Source organism: Scomber japonicus, chromosome 14 (assembly GCF_027409825.1).
Source record: "Scomber japonicus isolate fScoJap1 chromosome 14, fScoJap1.pri, whole genome shotgun sequence".
Lineage (NCBI taxonomy): Eukaryota > Metazoa > Chordata > Actinopteri > Scombriformes > Scombridae > Scomber > Scomber japonicus.
In genome coordinates, this window is record NC_070591.1 from 17587203 (window position 1) to 17601170 (window position 13968).

At 40.8% G+C, this 13968-nt stretch overlaps 1 protein-coding gene across 2 annotated transcripts; it reads left to right on the forward strand.

Annotated features, from left to right (window-relative positions):
• Positions 1–509: 509 nt before the first annotated feature.
• zfand4 (zinc finger, AN1-type domain 4) lies at positions 510–13838 on the forward strand. Of its 2 annotated transcripts, none has more exons than XM_053333384.1 (10): positions 510–803; positions 2715–3030; positions 4719–4794; positions 5500–5567; positions 5734–5920; positions 6615–6771; positions 7429–8664; positions 9530–9584; positions 12264–12381; positions 12925–13838. In XM_053333384.1, exons 2-10 carry the CDS (start codon positions 2847–2849, stop codon positions 13058–13060), a joined length of 2217 nt encoding a protein of 738 aa, XP_053189359.1. In that variant the 5' UTR covers positions 510–803; positions 2715–2846; the 3' UTR covers positions 13061–13838. The 2 variants fall into 2 exon arrangements, with proteins under 2 accessions (XP_053189359.1, XP_053189360.1); XM_053333385.1 differs by having other exon boundaries at positions 510–694.
• The last annotated feature ends 130 nt before the right edge of the window (positions 13839–13968 follow it).

Here is a 13968-nt window from a genome sequence, read left to right on the forward strand (position 1 = left end):
TTTTTACATTCATTGTTCATTTTTAAGAGATTAAGTCCTAATATGTAATATTTGATACTAGATATATGGCGTTTATATCAATGATAAAACTACACATTTTATGGATTACTGCCATAATTGCGATATAATTTCCTCACAATATGTTTGATGCCAGTTTGGGAGAATGTGAAAGACAGCCTTTGACCTTAGGTGTTGACAATGGACCGTTAATGTTGTCTCGCCCACGGTATTTATCTTACCACCCGCATTCAGTGAAGAACCGCCCCTGCTCTGCCTATGATTGGCTCTGGTCCTGATTTTATTTTATTTTTTACCCTAACCCAGAGCCCAACTAATCCAACCCATATCCAACCAACGGAGGCAACACGTATTAGCCAATCAGGGACAGAGTAGGGCGGGTGTTTGTGGAATGCGGGTGGGAAATGAAATAGCCCTTCTTGACGCCCATTGGTTCGTATTCCTGTCAATCATGTGAAGTAACAAAGGTGTTGTTTCAGCCGCCTGTGACAGGTATGATGCCGCCGACCAAAGGACCACGGCGACCGAAAAAGGTCGAGAGCCAGTCCTGTGTATAGTTTTCATCGTTTAACGTGATGCAATGCGGCTTGGTTAGCGCTACCGTCGACAGCTACACCGGACAGGACAGGACTGGAGCCCATGGATGGATGTAGCCTAGCAGCCTGCTAGCCAAATAGTAAGAACGGTAGCCATTGTTTGAGTTGTTGGCTAACATGGCAACGAAAGCTTAGGTTAGCAGCGTCGGCTTGACGGCCTTCACTGCCGTGTTATTGAAGAAGATATCGGTAAGCAGATCTCAACAATGAAACGCTACTGTTAAACTACGTTTTAAACGTCTTTGTTAAAATTAGGCGAATTAAATAGTGTGTGTGTGTGTGTGTGTGAGAGAGAGAGAGCTCTTTATCAGCTAGTGTTAGCCGCTGAAATTGTATTGAGACGACTGGCAACTCCATTCATCTCCGTTAGTTCACATCTTGCAACCTGGTCTGTGGCTTCTGCTGTGGTGGAGCTTCCAATCCCTGTTGTAACTATAAATAAATGTAACTAACTCAGAGGTAATCCACACATACCTTCACATGTAACTTGACAACCTAATAGTTTTCCTTTAGAGAGTGGCCTGTTATGACAACCCTTCAGTAATACACCTCAGGCCTCGTATACTAACATTACAGATCCAACAATCAGCGCTCATCCTCAGTGTTTTCTACCTCCTTTGTGAGCTCCTGTCTGCCCCCGATGAAGTCGAATAACTCAATTTGTAGGGTCATTTAAAGGATTTTATGTGCCACGGACAGCAAGCAGCTTGTGGACAACTGTATTTCAAAACACACATATAGAGAAGATAATACCATATATTAAAGGAGTTTGCAATTTAACAATACTTGCAGCTAATATGAAGCTTCAGATGTCCAAATTGTCAAGTCAAGAAGAAGATATCTTTAAACAGTCTTTGTAGGGCCAAGATCCCATTTGTTACTATGTATCCACCTCAGCTCAACATGGAAACACAAAGAGGGGATTTAATGCTAAAAGGATTTTAAATGTGCCAGATATCCACTTGTTATGACTTACTCAGACTGCTGAAGCCTCATAGAAGCTTCATATAAACATTTAAATGCATTTTTGTACGAAATGACTGTGTGGACACATCCACTGTTTGGATTTTGGCCCCGATCGCTTACAAGTGCACTTGAAGATTTTTTAATAGCCAGTATGATCAGGAGGAATGATTACAGTGAGGAAAACTTCTTTCAGTGTTCATATTGACACCTAACTGTTGTTTTACAGAAGACTTGAAAAATCAGTCCCACACCAGGAAAATGTAGAATGTTTCCTCAAAATGTCCGGGGTTATAGGACCACTATTTTCCCAAATCTTGAATTGAGCTCATCTTTATATTCAATGTAAATAAAAGCATGACTGGATGAAGCTGCCCTCTCACACAGCATCTATTTTACATTTTTGGCGAGTGCAGACACACCAGAGATGACCTGTCAGAGGCACTGGTCTGGCAGCGGACACCTTACTCCACTGGATGGGTTTATGTAACACACCTGATCTTCTTGAATTTTGGCCAGGGCCCTAAATGCTGCACTGAATGTTTTATGAAGGGGTTACACATGTCTGCTTCCACTGAGATGAGCCCTCCTTCTGAAACTAATTGAAACATTTGAAACGTACTAGAAGTCAAAGCTTCATTTTTGGGGACAGCTTTTACGCACATTAGCATATTGTAACTTTGTGTGTTACTACTGGTCCATCCTTTTTGTGTCATATACAAAATTACCTCCTCAGGTGATTAACTCGACTTTTATTTGATTAATCCTGTGAATACTCACCAGAGTTATGTTGTATTTACTTTGTATATAATTTGTTGCCTACCCAAAAAGATCTTTGTGTTTATATCTGCCTTTTATACATCTGCACAAAAATGCAGTTGAATGCATGACTTGATTGAAACGTGTCAAAATCGTTCACATGTGATCTAAAATGACGATATCAGAGGTTAATTGAGAATGATAGATAACCTCATGTACACGTGTCTGATTTCAGAGCTCAGATGATCACAAATTATCAACATGGGAAGCACGTAGAGTGTATTGAAGTCATTGGATTGGAGGGGCTGAGAGTGGTTAAACTAATCAAACATCTTAAATAGTTAAGGTGATCATGTGATGTTTGTTTTCTGCTCACAGCTGTGGTCATGCTGCATGATGTGTGACGGTTCTGAGGCCAGTGAGCCATACCTGTCCCCCTCTCCCTTGTCTTGGGCCAACCCTCCAATTTGGCTTTTTCCCTAAAAAGTCCTTCTCTCCAACCCTGCCAAGATGACCGACAAGAAGGAGCCCCCCTTCTTCAACGATGACAGCGTGGGAACTTTTCGCTATAAGCTTCCTCTCTATGACACTATGGAGCTCTTCATAGAGACCCTGACTGGGACCTGCTTCGAGCTGCGCGTGTTGCCCTTTGAGGCTGTCATCTCAGTCAAGGCAAAGATCCAGAGGCTGGAAGGTAAAAAGCTCACTAATGTGTAGTAGTAGTAGTAGTTGTTTGTTGTGGTCTGCAATTAGAGGACGGTGCACTGTCACAGCAAGCTGTATCAATTATTTGTTAGAGCGAGAAGAGGAGGGTTATAAGATCGCCTCCTCTGGAAAACTGCACATTTAAAGCCTTTCATAGTGTTTGTTGGTCCATGTTGTACAATCTAATCATTCTCATGAGATTTACTTTTCTCTTATAAAAGCTCCAAATATCCCCATCAGTGCTACTGTAGATTTTGCACCAGTAGATTAAAGTTTTTATGTTGCTTGTGCTGTAGACTCTCATTAAAGCTACTTACCACGTTTAATGTAATTTTGAGGAAAAAAAGGATGCCAAAAAAGTGTTTGACAGTGTCAAGTTTAAAAAAATTTGAACTACTGTTTGTTGTTGAAAAATAAACCTTCATATTCGGAAAATTAAACATGTGCAATGATTTATCCTAATTCATAATTCTGTGTAGAAGCATTACATGCCTCTACCTGTGGGTGTTGGTAAAATGTACGGCCACTCTGCCTTAGTGCCCTGCCTTTGTATATTAGGCTAATATCGTTCTCGTCATTAATGTAACACGGAGGAAACCAGAGAGCTGTGCTGATATAATGTGTGGAAGCATTTTGGATTCAACACAACAGATGGCAAAATTGTTGATTAAAGATCAGGCTGTTTGTTGACTTTGTAAAAATGCAGCTGCCTTATTTCATTACCACAATAGCATTTCTTTGGAGTCACCTCTTTGGCTTGTCAGCCGAGTGAGGCGGTGGAGGCACCACGAATAAACTCAACATCTGTTTTGCAGCTCCAACTCTAGTTTGTGATTAGCCAATGTGGGTTGTGTTGGAATTAACTTGACTAAATTACCTTTCATTTATTCAAATTTGATTTATTTCCCCCAAAAAAATTTGACCTTGGTTGCGCTCTAAGGTTGCTTTGTTTCGGATCAAGATGACATTTTGTATCTACATTCTTTGCTGCTGTTTCCCATTTTGGTCAGAAAGGCCTCTCTGTGTTCTGTGTGTGTGTGTGTGTGTGTGTGTGTGTGTGTGGAGGTGTGTGTTTAACCAAGCCTGTGTGTTTGTGATGGAGCACACCGCTCTGCAATGAAGGCACCAGCGCTCACCCTCAAACACTGGCTCACCTCCAGCACCGGGTCAGCAAGTTCACTCATTGAGAGCACAGAGAGCTGCCTGACCACGCATACACTTCATCTCATTCCAAGGAGGAGCTCTACAGAGGCTTTGTGTTTGATCAGGCTTTCATCCCTTTACCAGAGTTTTATTATTTCGGGCTGATATTCAACAATATTGGATATAATAGAGACGCATAGTAGTCCAAACCACCCTCAGTGAGTCTTGGCTGTAAGATAAGTGACTTGATGTGAGGTATCGTATCACTGTAACATATCAACAGGTTTTTTAATTGGTCTTATTTTAGCTGAGAATGCATCTGTTGTGTGACTTTTTTTCCCTTGTTGAAGCAATTACATAGTTCTTTCTGTAGGGGGCAGACATGAATCATCATTAATTGTGTGGATGCTTCTGTGTATAGCATTCACATCTACCCTGTCTGTCAAATTAGTGAATTTAGCATATGAAATATGAACAGGTCCATATCAACATTGGTTGTTTTCTCTCCTACCCTCTCCCCATCTGTCTGTAAAGGTATCCCTGTTGCCCAGCAACACCTTATCTGGAACAATCTGGAGCTGGATGATGAACATTGTCTACACGACTATGGGTAAATCTATTCCTCCTGACCCTTTCTATCCTTCAGGGCTCCGACACGGAGGCAAGCTCACATAGACAACAAGCCCTGTTAGAGCAATTAAAGGAAATATGCTTGAAAGCACTCTGTGTAGATTAAGAATAATTTGCATATGCACTCTAAAATCCTTCCTGCTTTGATGGTGAGTCAGTCGTAATGTAATTCAACATGTTGTAAATGAGCCAGAGATGCAGACAAGTGACACACTGGCCGTGTTTAAAGAGCTCGCCCCTCGACTCTTGTCAGTTTATGAGATGCAGACCTTCCCCTCCAGTGCTCTGCTGGCTGCAGATGGTGGTATTGTTGTGAATGCTTGTCACTTAATTTTCCACATGAACAGCCTCTGGTGACATCGCTAGGCTGGTCTATCACACTGCAGCATGCTTTTTGAGGTTTTCAAAGCAGAGGAGTTTGAGTAGGCAATGAAACATCTGCTCATAAACAAATGTTCCAATGGTATTCCCAGTCGTGCTCTTAAGTTCATCTGGAAATCATCCTGACCCTTGCAAGTGCTGTTTACTTTAGATCTTTCTCCTTTGCCTCAGAAGTAAAGCATGTTACCCCAAATGTGAATGTGTTTCCTGTTATTTGCTTCTCTGCCATTAGATTTTTTTACACAAAGGAATGGGTTACAATAATTTTTTTGTTATGCATATTCTGCTGTGTTTGTGTTTGCAGCATTGCAGAGGGCTGCACTTTGAAGTTGGTCTTAGCTATGAGGGGAGGCCCAATTAACACCAGGAGAGGTAAGGAAAAGACAAAAAAACGGCACTATATTCACATGAAGGCAGGACATCTGTAAATTTACATCATGTCAAAAAGAACTTAAAATAAACTCCCTAATGCACAAGGTAACAAAGATATAGTGTTTAACTGTTTTAACCATTGAACTTCCTCTCTTTTTATTATCAGTAACCATGGAGGATCCTATCAAAGAGGTGACTGACCTGATGGAGGGCACAAAGGAGGAGGGTTGGGAGAAAAGCCTGGCCAACAAGCAGGTCACGTTTGTGGTGTACCGCGAGGGTGACCAGCTTAACTTCTTCCGTGTAGTCGACAGAGGAGATGGCTCCTTGACGCTTCTGTCTGAATCTCTGAGGTCAGCAAATTGCCACAGAGTCTATTTTGTCACATTTTTTGTCACAACCCGATTCAAGACTGGACAAAGGATGGGAAACCACACATGAGTTCTAACTGAAAATAGATTTATTGTACATAATTAAAAGGTTAATGAAGCTAAACACAACCTAAACCAAACTCTGGTGGAAGCCAGAGGAGAGAGGGCAAGTCCAGGTGAGCTGAATCCCCGACGACCCAACTCCATCCACTAGGGTCCTGCATTTAGAAGACAAGGAGTCTGTCCAGAGAGGGTTGTCACAGTTTTTAGTGCAATTATTATGTCATTATATTATTGTCTATCCAAATACTGTGAGTGCACTTAGTGTAAAAGACTTCCAGTTATTGTTAAACAACATTGTCTAAAATAGTAAACATAAATCTAGAAGATGGGTATTTTTTAACCTGTATGATTTTAACCATTTGGAATGATGGGCAGACATTTGCATTCTGAGTGTTAAGGAGAACGTGCACAAAAAAGAGGCGTAAATAATGTTCAAGTAAGATTTATTAGATGATGCAGCCAGTGTAGAGTTCAGGTGTAGTCATGCGCTGCTGCAGCTCAGTGCACGTCTGTTGTGGTGGTAGAGGTTAGAGTGAGCAGGCTGTCTGTGTTTTGTGCTGCTTTTATAGATCACTAACAGGAAGCGTGTTTCTTTGCCTGTCATGTTTTCCAGCGGTGGCTCGGTGTACAATGTGTACGCTGAGGAGGAGGAGGAGGAGGAGGATGGAGAGAGTTCTGCAGCTGCACAGCAGAGCCTTGAGAACTCCATAACCATGAACAAAATGAAGCTGCTCAAAGCCAAGATGGAGGACATGAACCTCAACAAGAAGGTAGGAAGATAGTGGAATCACAGAAACCCATTAAAATGTTATCGCAGATGCGGTTTCCAAAGCTGTATTAATTTTCACGTTTTTAAATTGACATGTATCGCACCCTGTATGTGAAAGATATTCTTCAGTTTATTCATCTTGAATCTTGGAAAAAAAAGATTGTACACTTGTGGCTCCAGCGGAAGTTAAGTAGGACAAACTCTTTAGAGCAAATATCCCCATGAGACTTATATGTGCAGAACCTTTCTTTCTCAAGTTTGTTTCTTGCCACCTTGCACTTTATTATTATATTGAGATCGCAGTGATCATTAATTTTATAAATAAAAGCTAAAACCAAATTCTGTCTAATGTCGTCATAACATTGCTTTTTATCACATTCATAGACTTGATATGGTACCCCGCAACCATTTTGTGTAATGCAGATGTACTGCACCAAACACTAATTTGCATGTATTTGTAAGCAGATAGAGCCAAGTGTTTCATTAAACTGTGCCAACTCTATAATTCATGCTCATAATAGATTTATGCAAGCTGTTTAAATCAACTGATGAGTTAACCGCTACAATTGAATAATTTTACACTTTGGGGAAAATACTGAAAATGCACAGCATATTTGAGAGGGTTCTGTGGTATAATCTGACTGTCTCTGTCCTTCAGCCGAAGAAATCGACTAAAGTAAAACCACGGCCCCCCGTCAGCCTCCATCCCTGCAGTGGCTCCCTAGGACCTTCCAGCACTCGACACCATCATCGCCTCTTTCGCTCGTTCCCCCAGATTAACCAGCATCGGGGAAATGCACAACTACCTCCAATTGCAGACCAAGAACCCACAGACTCCCCCCTGCCCTCTGCTGCTGCATCCTCTGCCCATTTCTCCATTCCCAGACGCCCCCCTCCCTCTTTCTCCTCGCCTTCTTGTTATATGCTTCAGGAAGAGGAACCATGGGAGACATGCCCACCATTTGCAAAAATCCGACCCCCTCCCAAAGTATCCCGGCTGGACATTGGCAGTACCAGGTTGATGAGGGACTGTGTGTACCCTCAGCTCCCTCCACTGTGCACCAGAGGGCCACCTGAAGCCACATTTGATCCAGCTGAGCCTATTGGGGAGGCAGTCGGGCTGAGTTTGTTAGAGGAAGCTGCTGGACTGGTGGCACAAACACAACCTGGAGCTCCATTTGGGGAACTGCCAGACCCTCTGACTCTGGATGTGTCCAACCAGCCAGACGGAGGGCGTCTGTCCTTCGAGGTTGCGGCTCAGCACCAGCTGCCGCTCTCCCAATCCCCACTCAGTACCTTGACACTTGGGACAAGTGATACCGTTACAAGCAGAGCAGATGGGACACAGCTTGGCACATCGTTTCATATCAACGCCCCCTCTCCATTACCCACCTCCACCTCCCCATCCTCTTCTACCAGACCGCTGCCTCAGCCTTTTGACTCCCCTGTCTCCTGTTTACAGTCCAACCTTCAAGCACATTCCTCAACGCAAGTTTGGCCAGGCAGCACATCCCCTCACCCCTCCACAATGTCATCAGCTCATGCACCACGCCTTCGTGGGGTCAAAGTGGAATCGCCTGGCAAGAGGCCCGAGCTTATCTCCAAGAGGGAAGCAAGAAGCATCACTAAGATGCCCAACCAAGCTTGTAAGGAGCCACTGGGGTCACTGAACAGCTCTGAGCTCTTGGCCTCTCTCTCCACAAGGGCTCCAGATGGCAGCAGCAGGGACAGCCTTGGAGAGAGTATGGGACTTGCTCTGTCTTTGCCTCCTGCCACTGCCTCAGGACGGGGCAGCCTTGGCTCCAGGCTGCCACCCATCTCAACTAATAGGCTCCTTCAGGATGATCTCATCAGACAAATGTCACCGTTGCACCGAACAGCAGCCTCTTACATGGTGAGCACAGACAGGCATCGATGTTTGCGCCTAAGATTGGATGTGTGGAAATGTTTTTGCTTTTCAATGAATGTAATTTTAAAAGTATTTGTCAGTCATCAAATCCTATATTCTATTTCTTTAATTGTCACAAAAAAAGAATAAGTCAAAACTACAGAAGATCCCCAAAAGGCAAATTGCTATTTTGTGTTTTTAGTACAGCGTCGTGGCTTTTCAAAAGCTGCACTGCAGTTTCTAGTACTGTATATAAAACTGTGACTTATTTCATGATGATTCAAACCGCAGTCAGGATATCACATGACTTTTGTCAGGAGATCGAAACACACATTATGCAGATTTATTTTTTTTTCTTCAAACAAAAAAGGAGCCTTTTAATAAAATGCAGTAGTTGGACTTCATCAGGCTTTACTGATATCCAGTGAATTTCATATAGCAACATGTATCATATTCACAACATACACTTCACAAATAAGCAAAAGTCAGTGTCCTGTAAATAATGTGGCTACACAGGTAGAAATGCAAATATTAGTCTTGAGCCAGAAGCAGGTTCTGTTAAAATCATCTTTCAGTCTTGGAGCTATGTCGCAATAGCTTTGAGTCTTTGGTAACTGATGTTTTGCCGTGCCTCTGTACTTTAACACCTGTGTAACATAGTTGAGTGTATACTTCACTCTCTTAATATATAGTTCATATTCAAGACCCTGTGCATATTTTTCTTACTTCACCAGTAAAGGTAACTACCATTACATCTTTTCTATTCATTCTAAATTCCGCTTAAAAATCAAAATGTTCTCATGATTGATCTTGTCACTGTTGTTTTATTGTTTTCCTCAGAAATATTTCATGTTGCTGTTGTTTTTCTCAGGCCACCAACAGTCTTGCGTCAGGTGGGGGAGTCATGACTTCCTTTGGGAGAATAGGTAAGAGAAACACAAACACTTTCATGTATTCATCAAGTACTCGCAAATAAACAATTGTTACATAGAAGTGGCTGAAATGGACACTTGAGTTGTGGACTTTACAGCCATCATTTAAGAGATGCCATCACATACATAGAGGATATTGTTATGACAAAGCTTTCGGTCCATGTTGTATGAGCACAACAACAAAGCACCCCAAGGGTTTTAAATATTCATCATTGCTACAACTGCAGAAGAGAGCACACGCAGCAGAAGGCGGCAGGCTCACACACCAGCACACTCACTTATTTATGTCGGCCACTGATATGCTCACAGAATATGGGTGAGTACACATGGATCAGTACACCAAGTGGTGAGTTCATTTTCTTTTATCACTGGACGGTTCATTGATCAGTTTCAGTGTTTTCCTCACAGGAGAATTTATTGGTGGAGATCAAACTCAAAAGTCATGACGGTCTTGACTTTGTACTTCAAGTTTTGCTGAAAAATGAATCATCACTCCGCTACAAGATCTCTTTCTTTCAAGGGCCTGTCTGGTATTTGACATCATTCCTGGCTCACAGTAATTTTCTACTTTCAGACTCATTAGAAACTTTTTCATTGCATGATACTCCTCCTCCGTGCTTTACTGTAGTCATGTGTTAGTCAGTTGTCAGCAGTGGGTGTAACAGTTGCCATTCAGGTCAAAGAGTTCAGTTTTGGCGGCCAATAACACAAAGCATGAGAGATAAGACACTTTTCCAAACTGTTTTTAGGATTACTCAAAGATAGAAAAGGAGATGGATAACAAGATATCAGAATGCATGCGGTTTACAGTAGAACGAAAGAAAATGTCTGAGTAAAGCTTGTAGAGGCCAACCCACAAACTGAGTGATGTTCTGAAACACTCTGAATAATCTGCATCAAAACCAATCAGAACAGATTTTATTTTTGATTTATTTTACAAGGTCATAATTTCCTAGAGGTTTTTGGAAAGAACTCTGTGATTTGGTATAAATTATAGGAAAAATACACACTGTGTTCAGTTGGATAAAGTTTCCAATAATAAGTAAATGATATATGAGTATTTACCTTTGTTGGAAATGGAGCCATTTTTTCTATAATTACTACCAAATAGTTATTTCCAGGAAACTTCCTTGGAAATTGTTTGGACATTATAGAACTGTAAAATAAAATGTTAACCATATTTTAATTGCTATGTAACTACAATATTAAGTCCAGTGTAATTCAGTTCTATTGTTAGTAGAAAGGTACACAAGCTTTCCAAACATCCCCTTGTGCTTCAATAAAGCAAACAACTGTCAGCAGTTTGAATGAAGATACCAACAGTAACTGCAAGTGAAACAAGCTGAGACACTTCAAGTTACCAAAAAAAAGTACTTTTGACTCTATGTTGGTGCACCTAGTCTCTACAGCACTGATGTAAAGCTGTTATGTATCCGATCCTCTATTAAACAAGTCGGATTGAGGAGAAAAGTTGATAGGTACAGCCCAGAATTAAATGTTATTAAATTCCACTCTGCTACTCGACGGAGGAGAAGTGGAAAATGTGCAGAGGTCTGAATATATTCTAACCTGATGTATGTCTGTTTTGTGGCAGATTAAAGTGTACAAAACAAATAAAAATCCAATCCCACGCCCAGCTGCTTGGCAGGTTTATCTGTTCCTCTATCCCCACGGCTCACAAACCTAACCGCGCTGCATGCTTCCACAGACACGCTTCTAACTGGTACAAGCTGACATAAACTGCTGTTTCCTGACTTAGGAAATGAACACCCTTTTATGACTTTTTTTCTACAATTACAGGCGTTAATATGGAAAAGGTGTTTCCTCAAACCTTTTTCAAATGGAAACATTGATGATTGACAACTATTTCACTATTGAAAAATATTTATCACAAATGTACCTCCATTTAGTTTGATTTAATGAACAATTATTGACACTGAACACTGTTTGTAATTAGATATAACGTGATGGTTTACTGTCAAAAGAAAAAAAAAATTAAACCAAGCTTGAAATGAACTGTCATGGCTAACAAAGAAACACTAAATATGAAGACATGAAAGTGACATTTTGTATGCTGTAGTTTTTTAGAGTTTCTTCTTGTGGGTAAGCAGACATATTGCACAACATGACAACACTCACTGAAATAACAATATAACAGAAACAAAAGAAAGTAAAATGGTGAAAACTGAACAATGGGATTGAGAAAATAGTTTCTGCACTGCTTTCTTAGGGTGGAAACTTTTTAGCAGTTAAATGTCAGTGTTGTTTTTGACTTCAGTTCTTGAGAAAAATGCTCAGGATGTAATAAGCAGGAAGCAGGTCAATATTCTTCCCGTACAGGTCAGCACTCTGTTCCTCTATCCTTTTATGGTTTCATGATTACTGTAATGGATTGAGGAAATGTTAAACAATCAGAAAAGAAGTCACCGGGCTTGTTAGAAAGTAGAAAACGTTGTAAAACTTACCTAATGTCTCCAGTTACGCTGTGTGCAGACACCAGGAATACTTGGTAAATTGTATAATTTTTAAAGCAGAGGTCCAGGCTAAAATATTTAGATTCATCCTAGATTTAAATACTGATATTTACTGATAGAAAACCTTCACACTGCCACATTCCGATATTCCAAACTGGTTCCCATAAAGTAAAGAAAAAAATGTTTCCTCTACTTTCAGGCACTCCAGCGTACCACTTACCTCCAGTCAAGCCTCCCACAGGCATCAAGAAGAAGAGCTCTAAGCACTGCTTCCTTTGTGGCAAGAAGACTGGCCTGGCCACCAGTTACGAGTGCAGGTACAAGTGCCTCAGCTTTTCTACCTACGTTGCCACACACACACACACACACTGCCTGACTCTAAATGAAAACCCTCCCTATTGTCAGTCCTGTCCTTGAAGCACCCTTTTAGTAGAAGTGGTCCTTTCCCGCTTCATCATTTTGCCTCTGAGCCACTTCTCCAGTGAAAACATTTATCTGTTTGCAGTTTGTTGTGCCACAAGTTATTAGCCTTATCAAAGTTTCTCCCAACGCCATGAGCAGCGACCACTTGAAATTGTGGAGCCATAATAGAGTCAAGCTCCCCACTGTGTTCAGAAAAGGTTTACAGTTTAATCAAGCTGAACTTGTCAAGTCACGTAATGTTTACTCAACATTACAGTGCACCAAATGAAATAAGTAATAGGGTGTTGCTCTCACATATGGGCTGATTTGAATAGAATGGTTAAAATGCATCGAGATGGCATTTAGTCTAAAACACTAGTGTGACTTGCAGATGAAGTTTACAAAGGGAGAAACTGTTTTTTGCATATATATATATCCTCTTTTTAAACCTTTTTTAGATGCGGTCACAACTTCTGTGCCACCCACCGCTATGCAGAGACGCATGACTGCACTTACGACTACAAGAGTGCTGGAAGACGATTTCTGCAAGAGACCAACCCTCTTATCAGTGCTCCCAAGCTGCCTAAGATCTAAACCCTACAACCCTCACCTCGCATACGGGACGTATTAAAGACCTGGAGGTTAAAAAACTGACTGAAAGGGAAACAAGTCTGCAGAGTCATTTCTTGCAGGAAGAAGGAATTTTATTCACCACTGTGTGCTTTTTTATTTTTAAATCAGCCAAGTTTGCTTAAAATTGAAATAATATTCTGTGAAGCCAAGTGTAAACAGACAAGAGTGGATTGAAATGGCACAGAAGTAATTATCACCTCTTGACAAATGTGAAGATGTTCATCCTGTTTATCTGTTACCTTGTTCTTTTTTCCATCGTGTATACACAAAACAAAACACAAAAAAAACCTGTGCATGTATGTAGGTAGTTTTTGCAAAATATATCTGCTGCACGTTCAGACTTTTCTTTTTTTTTCTTTCTTTTTTTTAATAGGACCGCTGATGACTTTTCATTCGACAAGTCTTTGACAGATGCACTTTAGAACTATCATATTTATACATTTAACTTTTCCTTATTGTGTGGGGAAGGATCTTTTACCTTTTTTTTGTGTGTTTGTCTTATGAAGTGTTTATGATGTTGTCGAGATTTTTATATTCCACATCTCTAAAAGTCTTTTCTTACGCAGGCACATATAGACTGACATCACTAATTAAATCTTTCTTAAAAGAGAACAGTACACCCACTTATTGATGAAATACTTAATATTTATTAATGAAATAGTACTTATTTAAATTCAAGGTTGGTTTTAATAGCAAGTATGCAATTTGTGTAGGTGTGAATGTCAGTTGTAATCCGTAATGCCTATTGAGTAAAGTGTATTAGGATGGGGGGGTGGGGGGGTTATGGTATTTATGATGTGTCTACAGTAAGGTGGTTGCCATAAAAAAAAAAAAAACTTTTGTAAGTCTTTTTTTATTGCTCAGCTGTT